General features: G+C 35.7%; 1 protein-coding gene across 6 annotated transcripts in view; it reads left to right on the forward strand.

The window, feature by feature from the left end:
- CLEC16A (C-type lectin domain containing 16A) overlaps positions 1–13659 on the forward strand; it is a 166881-nt gene that overhangs the window by 77048 nt on the left and 76174 nt on the right. For all 6 annotated transcript variants that reach the window (XM_067551308.1, XM_067551311.1, XM_067551309.1 and 3 more), the window contains exon 18: positions 127–247. In XM_067551308.1, the coding sequence (XP_067407409.1) occupies positions 127–247 (121 nt within the window). The remainder of the gene's footprint in view (positions 1–126; positions 248–13659) is intronic.

The raw sequence follows: 13659 nt of genomic DNA on the forward strand, positions 1-13659 counted from the left end.
CACTACAGTATAGCCAATGGTCTTAAACATAGATGCATTTTTATACAACTCTTTGAGCACTTGCAAAAAGAAATATTTTTAGACTAATGCAGAATAATTTAACAATGTGGTTTTTAATTTCTTTAGGCAATCAGAGTTTTCTTTATGCTCCGTTCACTGTCACTGCATCTACGAGATGAGCCAGAAACTCAATTGCCACTGACAAGGGAGGAGGATCTAATAAAAACAGATGATGTTCTTGACTTGAGTAAGTAACTTCCCCCAGCTCCAACTATCTAGTACATGTAATGGAAAATTGTCCGTCTCCTTTGAGGAACTGACAGATAACCAATAGGTATTTCTTGTCATGTAACTGCATAATGAAGACTGATATCTTGGTATTAATCTTAGCTTCTGTTAGAAATCTATTAGATTGGGAACATATCCCACCAGTGACAGATAAAAAGGGAATTAAAATATTAAATTAAGGATCATACCGCATTTATTTTTCCTTTCTTAGATCCTTCACTAGAATTCCAGCTACTTCAATACCTGAATAAGCTTTCGCATTAGAAACACTGTTTGTCTTAACTAGCTGGTTCTGAGAGGTTGCATTTTGTTCTTACTTTCTTGTGCTTTGGTTTTTCAACTCTACTCCTCCAAAATGTGCACAAACAGAATTTAGAGGGCTAGAGAGTAAATCCAATTACACGTGTACTATCTTTCTGTTATCACGCTACCTGTGTCTGCCTTTCGTCATCACATATCTGTTCTAGCATTTAAAGATGGCACTACACTGACTTTTTCTCCAATTGAACAGCACATCGAGCTATCCCGAGGGGATTTAAAATCCGCAACTTCAGGTCAGTGCAGCATGCTCATGGTACAGTCTCTCAGCCTTAGACGATATCTGTATAGTTGAGAGTCAAGGTAGTCTCCATCTGCAATATCATTAGAATGAGACTTTTGGACTCTCTATATTGAAGAAGCAGAAAATTGGGAGAGAGAGAAGATCCTGTTGTGTGCTATTCAAAATTAAAGTTTGTTCTTTGCAGTTATTTGCAAACTAAACCTTAGGTACTATTGTGTAATGTATTCAGAATGATAAATGGGAAGCTCACTGTACAACTAGGTTTAATCAACAATTTGTACTTACATCTGTGCATCTTGGTAAATGATGAGGTTTCTGTATAAATCAAGCAACCTGCCACCAGAGTGATTCTGGCCTTAACTCACAGAAGGACAAACTGCAGTAAACTTACTTCATAGCTTAAAATTCAGTTTAGGAAAGGAAAATTTATCATGGTTTTAGTCTAATTTTTATAGTGTGGATTGTTTTTTCATTAAGTAAAATTGCCAAGTGTACTGGGAAATATAATTTTGGCTTTTCCATCCTAGCATACAAAAAGGATAATAGAAATGTTATGCATTGCATTTACTGTAATAAAGGTTAAAAAGAATTTAACTAGCAATTTAAATTGATTACAGACAGGCAGTTGAGCACTTAACTGACAGTGAGCAGGCAGTTACCTTATTAAGAATTTACAGGCAGTGTGTCTAAATCTAATAGGATTAATACAGTGTAGCATGTCATAACAGAAGTAGATTCAAGTCCCAGCAAATAAGTGAAGTTTACCTCTAGCTAAACAGCATACTGTAAACTAAAACAGAAAACTGAAATCACATTTCTGACACTTCAGGCTCATAATGCTGTAATGCTACACTTGATTGTTTTATTGGCTCTGTTTACCAGAGCATCTGTTTTTCCTGTCTTAAACACTTTCAGGTTGTTACATTTATGTTCAATGTGACTGCCTCATAAGTGTTATAAGGATATTTTTAAATGGAGCGCTTTTTTAGCATACTTGGTTTTATTGTGAGACACAGCAACAGATGTGTTAATCACCTGTGTGAAGGAAACTCTTTGAACCCACAACATGCCCAGAATTTTTATTTAATCCCAGTATTTGACACCAGCACTGCTATGCAGTAGCCATGAGTTGAAAGAGCATATGGGATAAAAATGTACAAATGACATCAAACATTCCATTTTGATTCTTAGAAGTATTATCAACAGCGTATGTAGACCAAGTACCCAATCCTTGGACACATCCTATTGGGTTTGGGATATAGGAATTTGTAAAATGAAGTCAGATGCTTGGTAGGTTCATTTGGTTATCAATCTCATTTGACCTAAAATTGAGCAATAAACTCCTGGAGAAGTTTCAAGCAATTTTTGATGATAAAACAATATGAGAGAGCTAATTTATTGTAAAGTGGAAAGATGCTATCCGAGTAGTTGACTAAACGGGATTATGAATTAAACACAGCAAAAATTTACTAGTTTGCATGTTTAGTTGCACTGCTGGCAACATGGAGGTATGATATTTTAACAAAAGCTTAAAGATGACAAAAATGCTAATTTTGAGCAAGGTAATGTAGGGAATGACATATAGTAAGAAGTGGATCTCTTTTAACTTGAAGCGTATGTGGTAGTTTTGACTTGGTAAATTTAAATTAATTTATTTTGCACTGAAGTAAAAATGAGTCCCTTCAATCTTCATGAGTTATTCTGAAAGAACAGAAAACACTTTACTAAAATAGTAAGTTATATACTTATAACAGCTGACACAACTTACCATACTTTCTGTTGGATGCTGATGGAATTTGGAGGTTAATTTTGCCAACCATATGGGTGCGTGGAAACTTGCATTGCATTTGCTTAGCCAGCAGGCATGAAGGCATAAGTGATGTCAGAGGCCCTTTCTATCAATCTCTATTTTTAAAAGGCCAGATGTATCTATTTAAAACCAATTAAAAGTGGATACGTTTTTCCTTTCCTTTTTGCTGCAGCTGTTAACCTATGAGACACTAAAAAAAAATCACGGTACAGATTTTGTATAGATTTTGAGAAGAGTCAATTACATTTTAACAAAGTATTGCAAAAGTCTTGGGATCCATGTAGAAACTATCCAAGAGGATGGATTTTCATTTCTGCAACATGCCCATAATTTTTTTTTTTAAATGTTGTTTTGAATTGTCAAAATATAGGGAATACATCATTAATAGTTGTTTGTTGGTCAGAAAAACAAAAGGATCCTACCTGAATACAGCTAGTGATTCTCCAAGGAAATGAAAACATAGAACTAACATAATTTCCTGTGTTTTCATGAATTACACTTTTGCTCTTCTGCTGGGTCTATTGTGAAGTGGAATAATTAAAGTTTCCCACTGCAAAAATAAAGTATGTAGTTTATAAATTAACTTGAAATGCAATTACGATGTAGCTGTCAATTTTGTTTGTGTGTTGAAGTAAATCAAATTGCAGTATTCTTTTTCACTTTTAAAGTGGGATGATGATGTTTCCTGCATATTGATTATTTGATTGGTACCTGTCTCCTGCAATTTTTTACTTTCAGTAATGCTCATTGATGTGGTTTAATGTATGTTCCTGTAATCTTTTCCTGTTTTTATAAAATAATCAAGTTATGGTACTGTACATTAGAATTGTTTTGCTGAAGTAAAAAATAAGTTGTTTAATAGACTTTTCTCATGTTTTTATATTCCTAAATTCCCCCAATATTTTTGCTCTTAAACAGTTTTAAGAGTTGTATTTTTTTCCAATCAGTCATTTTAATGGAAATACAAATATTTCTTTCTTGGAAATACTAGCTATAGTCCTATTTTGTTTAAATTTTATTGGTTAATTTATTTGAGACACCTTTTAAAGACTGCACTCTGAGCAAAAATATAACTAAATGTAACTAAAAATGCACCTTTGACATAAGTTAAGAAACAAATCAAATAAGTCACTTGTTTCTGTTGGAGAGCAATTATATACTGTATTGGGACAGTACAGCAATTCTCTGAGGTAGCACACTAGATACAAGACTACTTATGTGTTGGTTTTTATGGTGCATGGAAGATTAATCTTCATCTGTTATGTAGGTTTATCTACTTTGTAAAGATGGTACATGTAAAAAGAGTAAAATGGGTACTAGGTAGCATACAGTATTGACAAAACTTGGAGCAAACAGTCAGGAGTCAGACCCAATAAAATCAGGAGATCGGCTTAACCATGAAAGTGAAAAATAACTTATTTAGTTTAATCATTGATGTGAAACTTTTATCTCAGTTAAACCATATGTATGTATACCGGTTCATTCAACAGGTTTCCATATCCATTATTCAGATAGCTCTCTTTTTATGTCTCCCTAATCTGAGGTGAGAAAGCTGCCATTCTATCCCTCCCTTATTCCTATCAGACAATCCCTTTCCATTTGCTAGCTCCTTCTCTCATAGCACCCTACTTGTCACATTTCCCTTCCTTGCACCGTTATAGACTCCTGTGAACACAATATTCTCTTCACTCCTCCCTCCAAACATTCTTGTGCCCCTCACTTTTTTTTTGCATGCGCTACATATTGTGAATGATGGCAGACTGGCTTACGTGCCAATGGCAGCAAAGTGTTACCATCTTTGCTAGGGGCAACCTAACATCTGCATGCAAAAGCTGAAAATGGTAGCTTTCTTGGCAAGGTAGCTGTGCCTTCAGTTTCAGTGAGAAAATGGGGGATGACCATTTTTAGTAAGGGAAGAAAAAAAAACTGAAGTTCCAATTTCTTTATGGGATGATGAGCAGCTTGAATACAAATGTCTAAAATCACAAGACATGACATCTTGAGAATTGGGCACTCAGTAGTATACACTCATAAAATAACTGTAATAACCAACAGCCATCTAAAAGATGACTACAAGTAGCTGGTCATCTGAAACTGAGTAAGCACATTGTGAGAATATGTAAAATTTCTTCCCACACTCTCATTCATCAAGATGAATGGGGAGCACAACAAGTCAAGAAACTGCTTCTGTTCTTAAGCCACTGGGTGCTCCATGCAAATCAATGTTATCAATAAAATCTCTACCTGAATCAATATTCCTGACATTTCCAGCTCCTGGCTGAACAGCTGGCTATGCAGTGAAGGGAGACTATTTGATTGTTTACACAGTTGAGTTCTGCACAGAGTCAGATTTCTTGCCCCAAGGCATTTTCAAATTGGGCTAAAAGAGGGAGAATTGTCCAGAGATGGTAATTGTTTACTGTCGACGTCTCTGACATCTTGCACCTTCCTGCATGTTCAAATAAAAGGAGTTCCATTTTTATTCTCTGAACAAACTATGAATCTGATAAGATGCAGCTATCAAAGATTGGGGAACCCACCCCAGCCAACTCCAGACAGAAGCTCTTTGGTCAAACTTGCTGTTTGAAGACAAAAATATTGTCAAAACAAGCGTGGCTTCTGACTGCATTTAATAAGTCATTTGCAGTTTTACTCCCCTATATTTATTTAGTTACCACTTACTTTTAGGATGACATCAGTTTCTTAACTTTGGAGGATGAATGAAAACCTGAACGATCTTCTCCCCGTAATAGCTTATTGTCCAATTTAGTTTCTGAATACAGTATAATACCTCAGAGTTATGAACTGACCAGCCAACCACACACCTCACTTGGAACCGCAAAAACCAACAAAAAAAGCAAATGCAGTACAGTACTGTGTTTTATATGTAAACTGCTTTAAAAAGAAAAAAAGGAACGTTTATAAAAAAAAAAAAAGAAAAGAAAAGCTTTGACAGGGTAAGGAAATTAAAACCTCAGACTCATGAACACCTCGGGAATGGAGTTTGTTCATAACTGTGAACAAAATGTTACAGTTGTTCTTTCAAAAGTTTACAACTGAACATTGACTTAATGCAGCTTTGAAACTTTACTATGCAGAAGAAAAAAGCTGCTTTTAAGCATCTTCATTGAAATGACACAAGCACAGAAACAGTTTCCTTACTTGGTCAAAGCTTTTTTTTAAACTTTTCCTTTATTTTTAGTAGTTTACGTTTAACAGGGTACTGTACTGTGTTTGATTTTATTTTTTTTATGTTGGTTGGGTTTTTTTTTGCTTCTGCTGCTGTTGTTATCATACTTCCAGTTCCAAATGAGGTGTGTGGTTGACCGGTCAGTTTGTAACTCTGGTGTTCGTAACTCAGAGATTCTACTGTGGTGGCTTTTCACACTTCTCCATTTATTAACAACCTGGTGGTATCCTAAAGATAAGCTTCAAAGAACTTAAAAATTGGGCTCATGCCATTATTTTTCTTTCCTGAGGTATAAAGAAGGCCTGATTGGGCTTTTTAAATTAGACATACCAGGAATGTCAATGTTGATCTCCTTGGTTTTGCTCAGACTTGTTGGGAGGTCTCAGAAGATGTATATTAGTACTTTAATAGAAAAGATGTAGGGTGTTAAGCCTTTAACAGTTACTTTCGTTATCCAAAATTTTTTAATTATAAAAATTATATGTATTCCCACAAACAAAAACCAGAGACTTAAATAGCCTGAATAAACATCCCTTCTCCCCATCGATTGCTTAATTTTCACACTTTTTGTGTCATCATTTCACTCAGTTTCCAATCATACTCTTCCAGGGCAGGGAAAAATTTCTAGTGATAAAAAAGCAGAAACTTTAATGCTTTTATGTGCTGCTGCCTTTATGCATCTTAAAGAAGCAACAAAGAGCAGAAGCTTCCCCTCCCCGCCTTTTAAAAATTCCTTCAGTCTTATTCACGTTTTGAAAGATTCAGGCCTCTGCCTCTAGATGTCTCCATAATCACTATATTTTCTGTTAATTTAGTGCTATTTCACATAATCACTTTTCCTCCAGATTTATCTTAATCCACTGTACAAGCCGCGTGACAAATCCTAATCTTAATACATCACCAGGTAACTAAGATGTGCACTGGAGAGTTCTGCAGTAGCCAGGGAGGGAAGCAAAAGGAATCTTTGTCTGGCTATTCATAGTGCTGTATAGCTGCTATCAAAACTTTAGTGCTTCATTGGCCTCTGTGACTCCCTTCATGGAAACAGTGTATTGACTATCCCTACTGTATTCAGTAATCCTTCTAAAACACTCCTTCACACCTTTACCCTTCGTTACAGAAAGACCTTGTGGAGCACAACTTTGTAGTGTATAAGATAGGACTCCTTTACAGTGTCCCAGACTCTGACTCCTTTCCTCCCACCGTACAGTGAAATTGCAGCAGGACTGCTACGTTTGGGGCTCTCTGCAGTCGTGGGTTGTGGAGGAGGCAAGATCTGACTGGATCAGAAGTAACATGCCAAAAATCCATTCTCTGGTGACTAATTTATTTAATTTCTTCACATTTTCAAAATACATCAACATGTGCCCATCCAGTGCTCTGGGTGCCTATGCTATAAATGGAAAATTACAGTGTAAACCTCTGGGGAAACATAGTACTTTAAAATGACTACTCTTCTGCACTCTGTATTCTGAATCATGTATCTAAACGAAGGGAGAGGGGTGGATTTAAGTAGGTTGAATTCGTTTAATCAAGGAACTTGGGCAAGAGGTTGAGGTTAACATCCCTAGTCTGACAAAGCGCACTTGGGTTCTACATGGTTTTTAATTTTCGGTGGCATCTTTCATCCAAGGAACTTAGAGCACTTTATGTACATCAGTCTTACCACTCTCCTGCCGGGTCAGATTTTCCCCCATCTCATGGATGTAGTAAATGAGACACAGAAACCTGGTTACACTACCCTTGTTAATGTCCCAGCTTTGCAACTACTGGTGCTAGCAAGCATTGGAAGCCCAAAATGCGACGAATTGCCAATGGTTGCTGGCAACCCCACCATCCCGCTGAGCATGGTTAGGTGACAGTGGTTAAAATGCTGAGGGCTGCCTGCAATCTCATCTACATTAGTATTTCCACCATTGCTGCCACAAGTAGAGCTGACCTGGTGGTAGTAATGGTGGGTAATGTTTACGAGAGGCTAGTGAGAACATAGCCAGAAGTCATAACTTGCCCAAAATAACTGACGAAGTTTATTTCAGAGCTGGGAATAGTGTGGGATTTTTCAAAAGCACTTAAAGTTGGGAATCCAACTGCCATTGACTTTAATCACTTATGTGCTTTTGAAATTCTTACCCAGAGCCCATATATCTTGACCCCAAATCTGTGCTTTAATTCCTGAATGATCCTGTCTACCACATGATAGAAAGTCAGGATTTGTTTCAGATTATATCTTTAAACTACCTGCCAGTGGAATTTCTGAATCCTTCTTTCACACTCTAGATGTTTTTTCTAAACTCAAAATAGTTAAAGGTTGATTCTGATTACAACTCTGGACATTTAATTGATATTGTGGCATATGCAGGGGTAATATCACCAACACTTGAGAGCTTTTTCTGTATTACATTGCTGATGAGGCGCAATGTAATTGAGCTGAATGAACTGCTGTAGAACAGCATCTCTTAACAGGTACACAAGAACTGTTTAATCACTCATAAAATAATTTTCTTCCCTTGGCGACAGAATGGCTAGTGGAGAGAATTTTCCCTTCCAGGGAGTGTGTCTGTTATCATAAATAATAGAAGTTTGTCTTTAATTCAAGCAGCAACAATAAACCAGAGTTGATGTGCTGTGAACTCTTATTGACATTGAACTGTGCACAGCTGTGGTAATGTCAACCATTAGTTTTAGTAGTAACACTACCACCTAATAAAAGTGAGTACTGAGGAGATGAAAAACAGCACCCTTTTTTTAAAGGTGATACTAAACTCTGTAGAAAAATCAGAGCATCTGTGAGAGCAGATCTATAAATAAAGGTATCTTGTGCCTGATTTTGAGCTGCTAAACAATGCACTTTATGACACTTTAACACCTCTGACAATTGGGCACAAGGCCTCTAAATTGGATCTCCAAAAGCTGAGGTGCACAAAGCTAAAAACTTGCAAACATAGCCAAGCTGGTAAATGCATGAGTCTCTAGAAAACACATCCATCACATCAGTAGAGATCATTTTAATTTGATCTCTGGTTTGAAGAAAATATCCTTTTGTCCTAATTCTGTAAATCTCTCACCTGTATGAATGAGCACAGATAACACCAGATTTGGGTTGGAGAGGTTAAGGTAAAAACAGACAATACTGAAAATATTATTCAGTATAATGCAGGTTCTTTTCTTTAAGTATAACACTTCATTTCTAAGGAAACAACTTTTATAAACTGAATCCTTTTCCTGCAACATCTAATTAGTCCATAGAGATTATTATCCATTCATGATACTGTACTACAAGTTCGTATCTAGTGACACTGTGTGCAGTGCACTTCTAAAGGTGTCCCACAGTTGCTTTTTTGCTTTGTTTTTCTTTTTGTGGACATAGGATAGTAAGGCACAAAAGTAGTTGAGAAAATTTGTAGGAAGGTAATAAGTGCAACTATCAGGAAAGTATTCTCTTGCTCTGGTTACTTTTAATCAAGTGTACTTTGAGATAAAAACTAAGTATTGTTCAGCACTTCGGAGACTAGTTTTGTGACATGGGTTATATAAATTAAAATTGTATTATAGATGCATATCACCTTTTTAGACTTAAACATTTTTTCTCTGTGCAAAAATAATTCAGAATTTAGCTGCTTTGATCTTTGTTTCAGATTATTGGTTGAAACTGCTTTCAAATTTCCTTTCATTAATACAGAGTATATAGATGGATAGTTTAAAAAAAAAAAAAAAGTTGTGCATACTGATGTTTAAAATATTGTCACTGTCCAACAAATGTACAGTGGAACACTTGGAATACACTTTAAAATGGAGAAAATTAGTATTGTTCATTAAATCTCATCAAGATTTTGTAGGTAAGTTTCTGTATCTGGTGCAGAGATTGGAATTCGATCTGGTGCTCCTGAAGCATCAACAAGTTTAAATTCTGTCTTTTTCAATCCATTCTTTTCTGTAAACTCTGTATTCAGTCAGCTCTGTCTTATCTAGCAAGGGTCCATTTCTGTGTTGGGCCCCGGCAATCTTTTCTGTCATACACACTTGTGTAGGTCTTAACAATATATTCACTGATCATCATAAGACAAGCGGGCTGTACAGCTAATTTCACAATGAATCCATTTCTGTGTGTACATATGTGACGTTAACTGACTTGACTCTACTCTGTTTTATCCTTCCCTCTCCAGTATTGGTGCACAGGACAAACACTAGTATATTCTATTTCTGTGTCATTTGCAGTTGCTTCCATCTGCTCTATGGCGTTGAGATCAACTGTTCTGCACTCCCTACTAAGGGTTCTTCATAAGGTTTCTCTTGAAGGCCGTTGTTTTCTCCCATCAGTTGGTTTCTCTTGACAACATCATGTGGGAGTCTTTGTGTTGGCATCCTGAGTCCATGCCTCAGATGTGTCCAGCACTTCCTTCCAATTCTGGAGGAGATGAGCTGCTGATTGGTGACTTCTTGGATATCTTTGAAGAAATTTCATCACCATCCAATGCTCAGAATCTTTCATAAGCACTTGTTTTTAAAGGCTCCTTTTTCTGTCTTCAAAGGAGTCTACTTTTTTGTCTGACCTTATGGTAGATCTTAGCTTTCACGTCTGTATTTTAACACTGAGATTAAGTTTGAGTTGGAAACTGTTTTGTTCTCATACTGAATATCTTTGGGTTTTTTCCATATTTTGTTGAGTTTAGTGAATGCTATTGGATGACTTTCCTTCTTGATTCTTGATATTACTTCCTTCTTGAGGTCTTTGTTGGTTACTATGGTGTTGCCCAGGTTGATGAACTGTTCTACTTTCTTGATGGTTTTTGCCTTCTAATGTGAAATTGCTGCTTGGCATCATTTTCAAGGATATTTGTTGTGGCATACCTGATTTTGAGCCCTACTTAGCCTGTTGTTTTTGCCAGGTTATCCGTCATTGTAGCTTTTTGGGTGTGTCACTCAATAGTACAATATCATAAGCAAAGTCTAGATCTTCAAGGTGTTTGCTATTTTACCCATGCTATACAGTGTTTTGAGTTGCTAACACACTTTGCCATACCCTGGATGATGATGTCAAACAGCAGATTCATAGATTCCAAGGTCAGAAGGGACCACTGTGATCATTTAGTTTGACCCTCCTGTATGTTGCAGGCCATAGAACGTCCCCAGAATAATTCCTAGATTATATCTTATAGAAAAACATCCAATCTTGATTTAAAAATTCTTAGCAATGGAGAATCCACCTTTGGTAGATTGTTCCAATGGTTAATTACTCTCACCATTAAAAATGATGCCTTTATTTCCAGTCTGAATTTGTCTAGCTTCAACTTTAATCCACTTGATTTTGTTATACCTTTCTCTGCTAGATAGAAGAGCCCATTATTAAATATGGAAGTGTTATTTACTCCTCATAACATAAGAACTAGGGGTCACCAAATGAAATGAATAGGCAACAGGTTTAAAATGAACAAAAGGAAATATTTTTTCACACAATTCAGTCAGCCTGTTGAACTCTTTGCCATAGGATGTTGTGAAGGCCAAGAACTGGTTAAAAAAAGAACTAGATAAGTTCATGGAGGATAGGTCCATCAGTGGCCATTTGCCAGGATGGGCAAGGATGCAAAACCATGCTCTAAAGTATCCCTAGTCGCTGTTTGCCAGAATCTGGGAATGGGTGACAGTGGATCATCAGAACTTACTTACTTACATTTATTTACTTACATTTGTTATGAAAATGGCTTCCAAGAAACTTCACACTTTCTCTTTTGGCTCCTTGTCCAGTTACTTTACAGTTCTGTGTACTGTTTATAAATAATGCCATGATCTTTCTCAAAAAGGAAGCTTGGTTTAAATGTTGTATTATGTAAATGCTATTAATTTGGATAAATAACTGCTTTAGAAAACAGTATGATGAAAGTGGCTTTGAAAAATATTTCCTCTTTTGTAGTTCTGCAATCTGTTTCTTCTTAGATAACTTTATTATATGTGGTATCAGTGAGATTTTTAGATTTTCCCTTTTCCCTGAATGGTCACTGGATTTAATTTAACTTAATTTTAAGATGGGTTTTAATATACTTAAATTGACATCTATGAAATCTAGATAAGCTACATATACTTGAATTAGTTAAACTTTATTGGATTTGAGTAGGAAATAATCTCAGTATCAAAATGATACTCCTTATAATTTAAAAAAAATCTCTCAAATATTTGTTCAAAATTAGGAAAGCCTTATGTAAAATTTCCCATTAAATAACAATAGACCAGAAAGCAATAGAAGAGTTCATAATGTAAGCACGTCCATCCAACTTCAGTGAGGTACGTAAAGGAAGCAAATCCAAGAGTGTGATAGGGAAGATGTTGAATTAGCTTCTTGGAAAGGGATTGCAAATACTATTTATACAATGTTTGCATACAAAAAAAAGATACTTCTGTTATTTCTTTTGGTCTCTGAGACACACCCAGTGAAGAGTCTTTTGCTGCACTCCTTTCACTGGAGGTGAGTCCTGCAAATTTCTGGAATAGGAGAGGTCTATATCCTAAACTGAGGTGTAATTGTAGCAAGAGTAGGCATGCCTGCTCTAATTTTAATCGTAGTATGGGAAACGATACTAGTGAAGTCAAGCCTGCACTAGCAAGTAAATAATTATTAGTGTGCACAGTGTAGGAAAACTGATATGAAATTTTCTAGTACAGATACAACTCTTGCTCAATACCTGAAAATAAAAAAAGACTTTGTATAGAAATCTATAGAACACATTGGTTAACATGCCTATATCTACACTTTTCCTGATGCAAGATGTCACACCCTTGCTTTTTAGAGTTGATATTTTTTCTTGCATTTCATGTACCTTATGTTTTCCACCAAATTGGGATTTAAGGAACATAGTCAACATAAAATATATTCCATTAAAAATAAAATGTTAAAACTGAGTTTCAAATTCCACATTAGTCTCAGGCCTGCCCTGCAAATTTTTGTAGCACTGGAATTACTTTGGCACAACAAAATGGAAAAAAATGTTTTAAAAGACCTACAGAAGCAGGAGAGAGTGAAGTTGATTGTTCCGTAAGTGCTGTCAAATGCACAAAATAAATAAACTGAAAAAAGTTGCACGTTTTTACCTGTAATCATGGATAATGTTCACAAGTGTGATTTCCAATTTAACTATCCTTTTAAAAGATGACAATTTTTAACTTACGGTTTTGATCAGGTCAAAGAATTCATAATGCATTATATAAAAGGTGTATCTGTATAGGAGGAAGATGAGGCAGTACTAACAATACTGTTCTTTAATTAAAACTGTTTTTAAATTCTGTATTAATGAATTATAGTACCTGATTTTGAGATGCTGAGCTGAGAGAGCTAGAGATGCAGCTGTAAATCAGGTCCAACATCCTCATTGGTAGTTTGAGCAAGTACCCTAAGAGTTAAGATGAGCCTTGTTTTTATTTTTTGAGGTGGGCGGGGGAATAGCGACTTTTTCATTTTTTGTTAATACATGCCCAGTACTTAAAGATTTTGATACAAAGGCAATTTCACACTTTTGATGTATATTAACAGATTATTGTTTTTTAGTTTTGGGGCTTTTTTTGATGATTTATGGCTACACATTTTATGACCTTGCTAAATATATAAGTAATTTGAAAAAAATTATAGGCCGCAAAATTGCCAGGTATTAAGTAATCAAATAAAGACTAATGTTAGATGCTAAATTCATTAATAAAAATGAGATTCTAACTCATTTGGCCATGTATGGATTTATATTTAATTAAACCAATATATCAAATATGTAGTGTTACCATTGTCCATAAGACACCTGACATAGAACATTGAATTTGCTAAGAGATTCT

Source organism: Emydura macquarii, unplaced genomic scaffold (assembly GCF_026122565.2).
Source record: "Emydura macquarii macquarii isolate MOO-44397 ecotype Brisbane River unplaced genomic scaffold, CSIRO-AGI_Emac_v2 contig_1348, whole genome shotgun sequence".
Lineage (NCBI taxonomy): Eukaryota > Metazoa > Chordata > Testudines > Chelidae > Emydura > Emydura macquarii.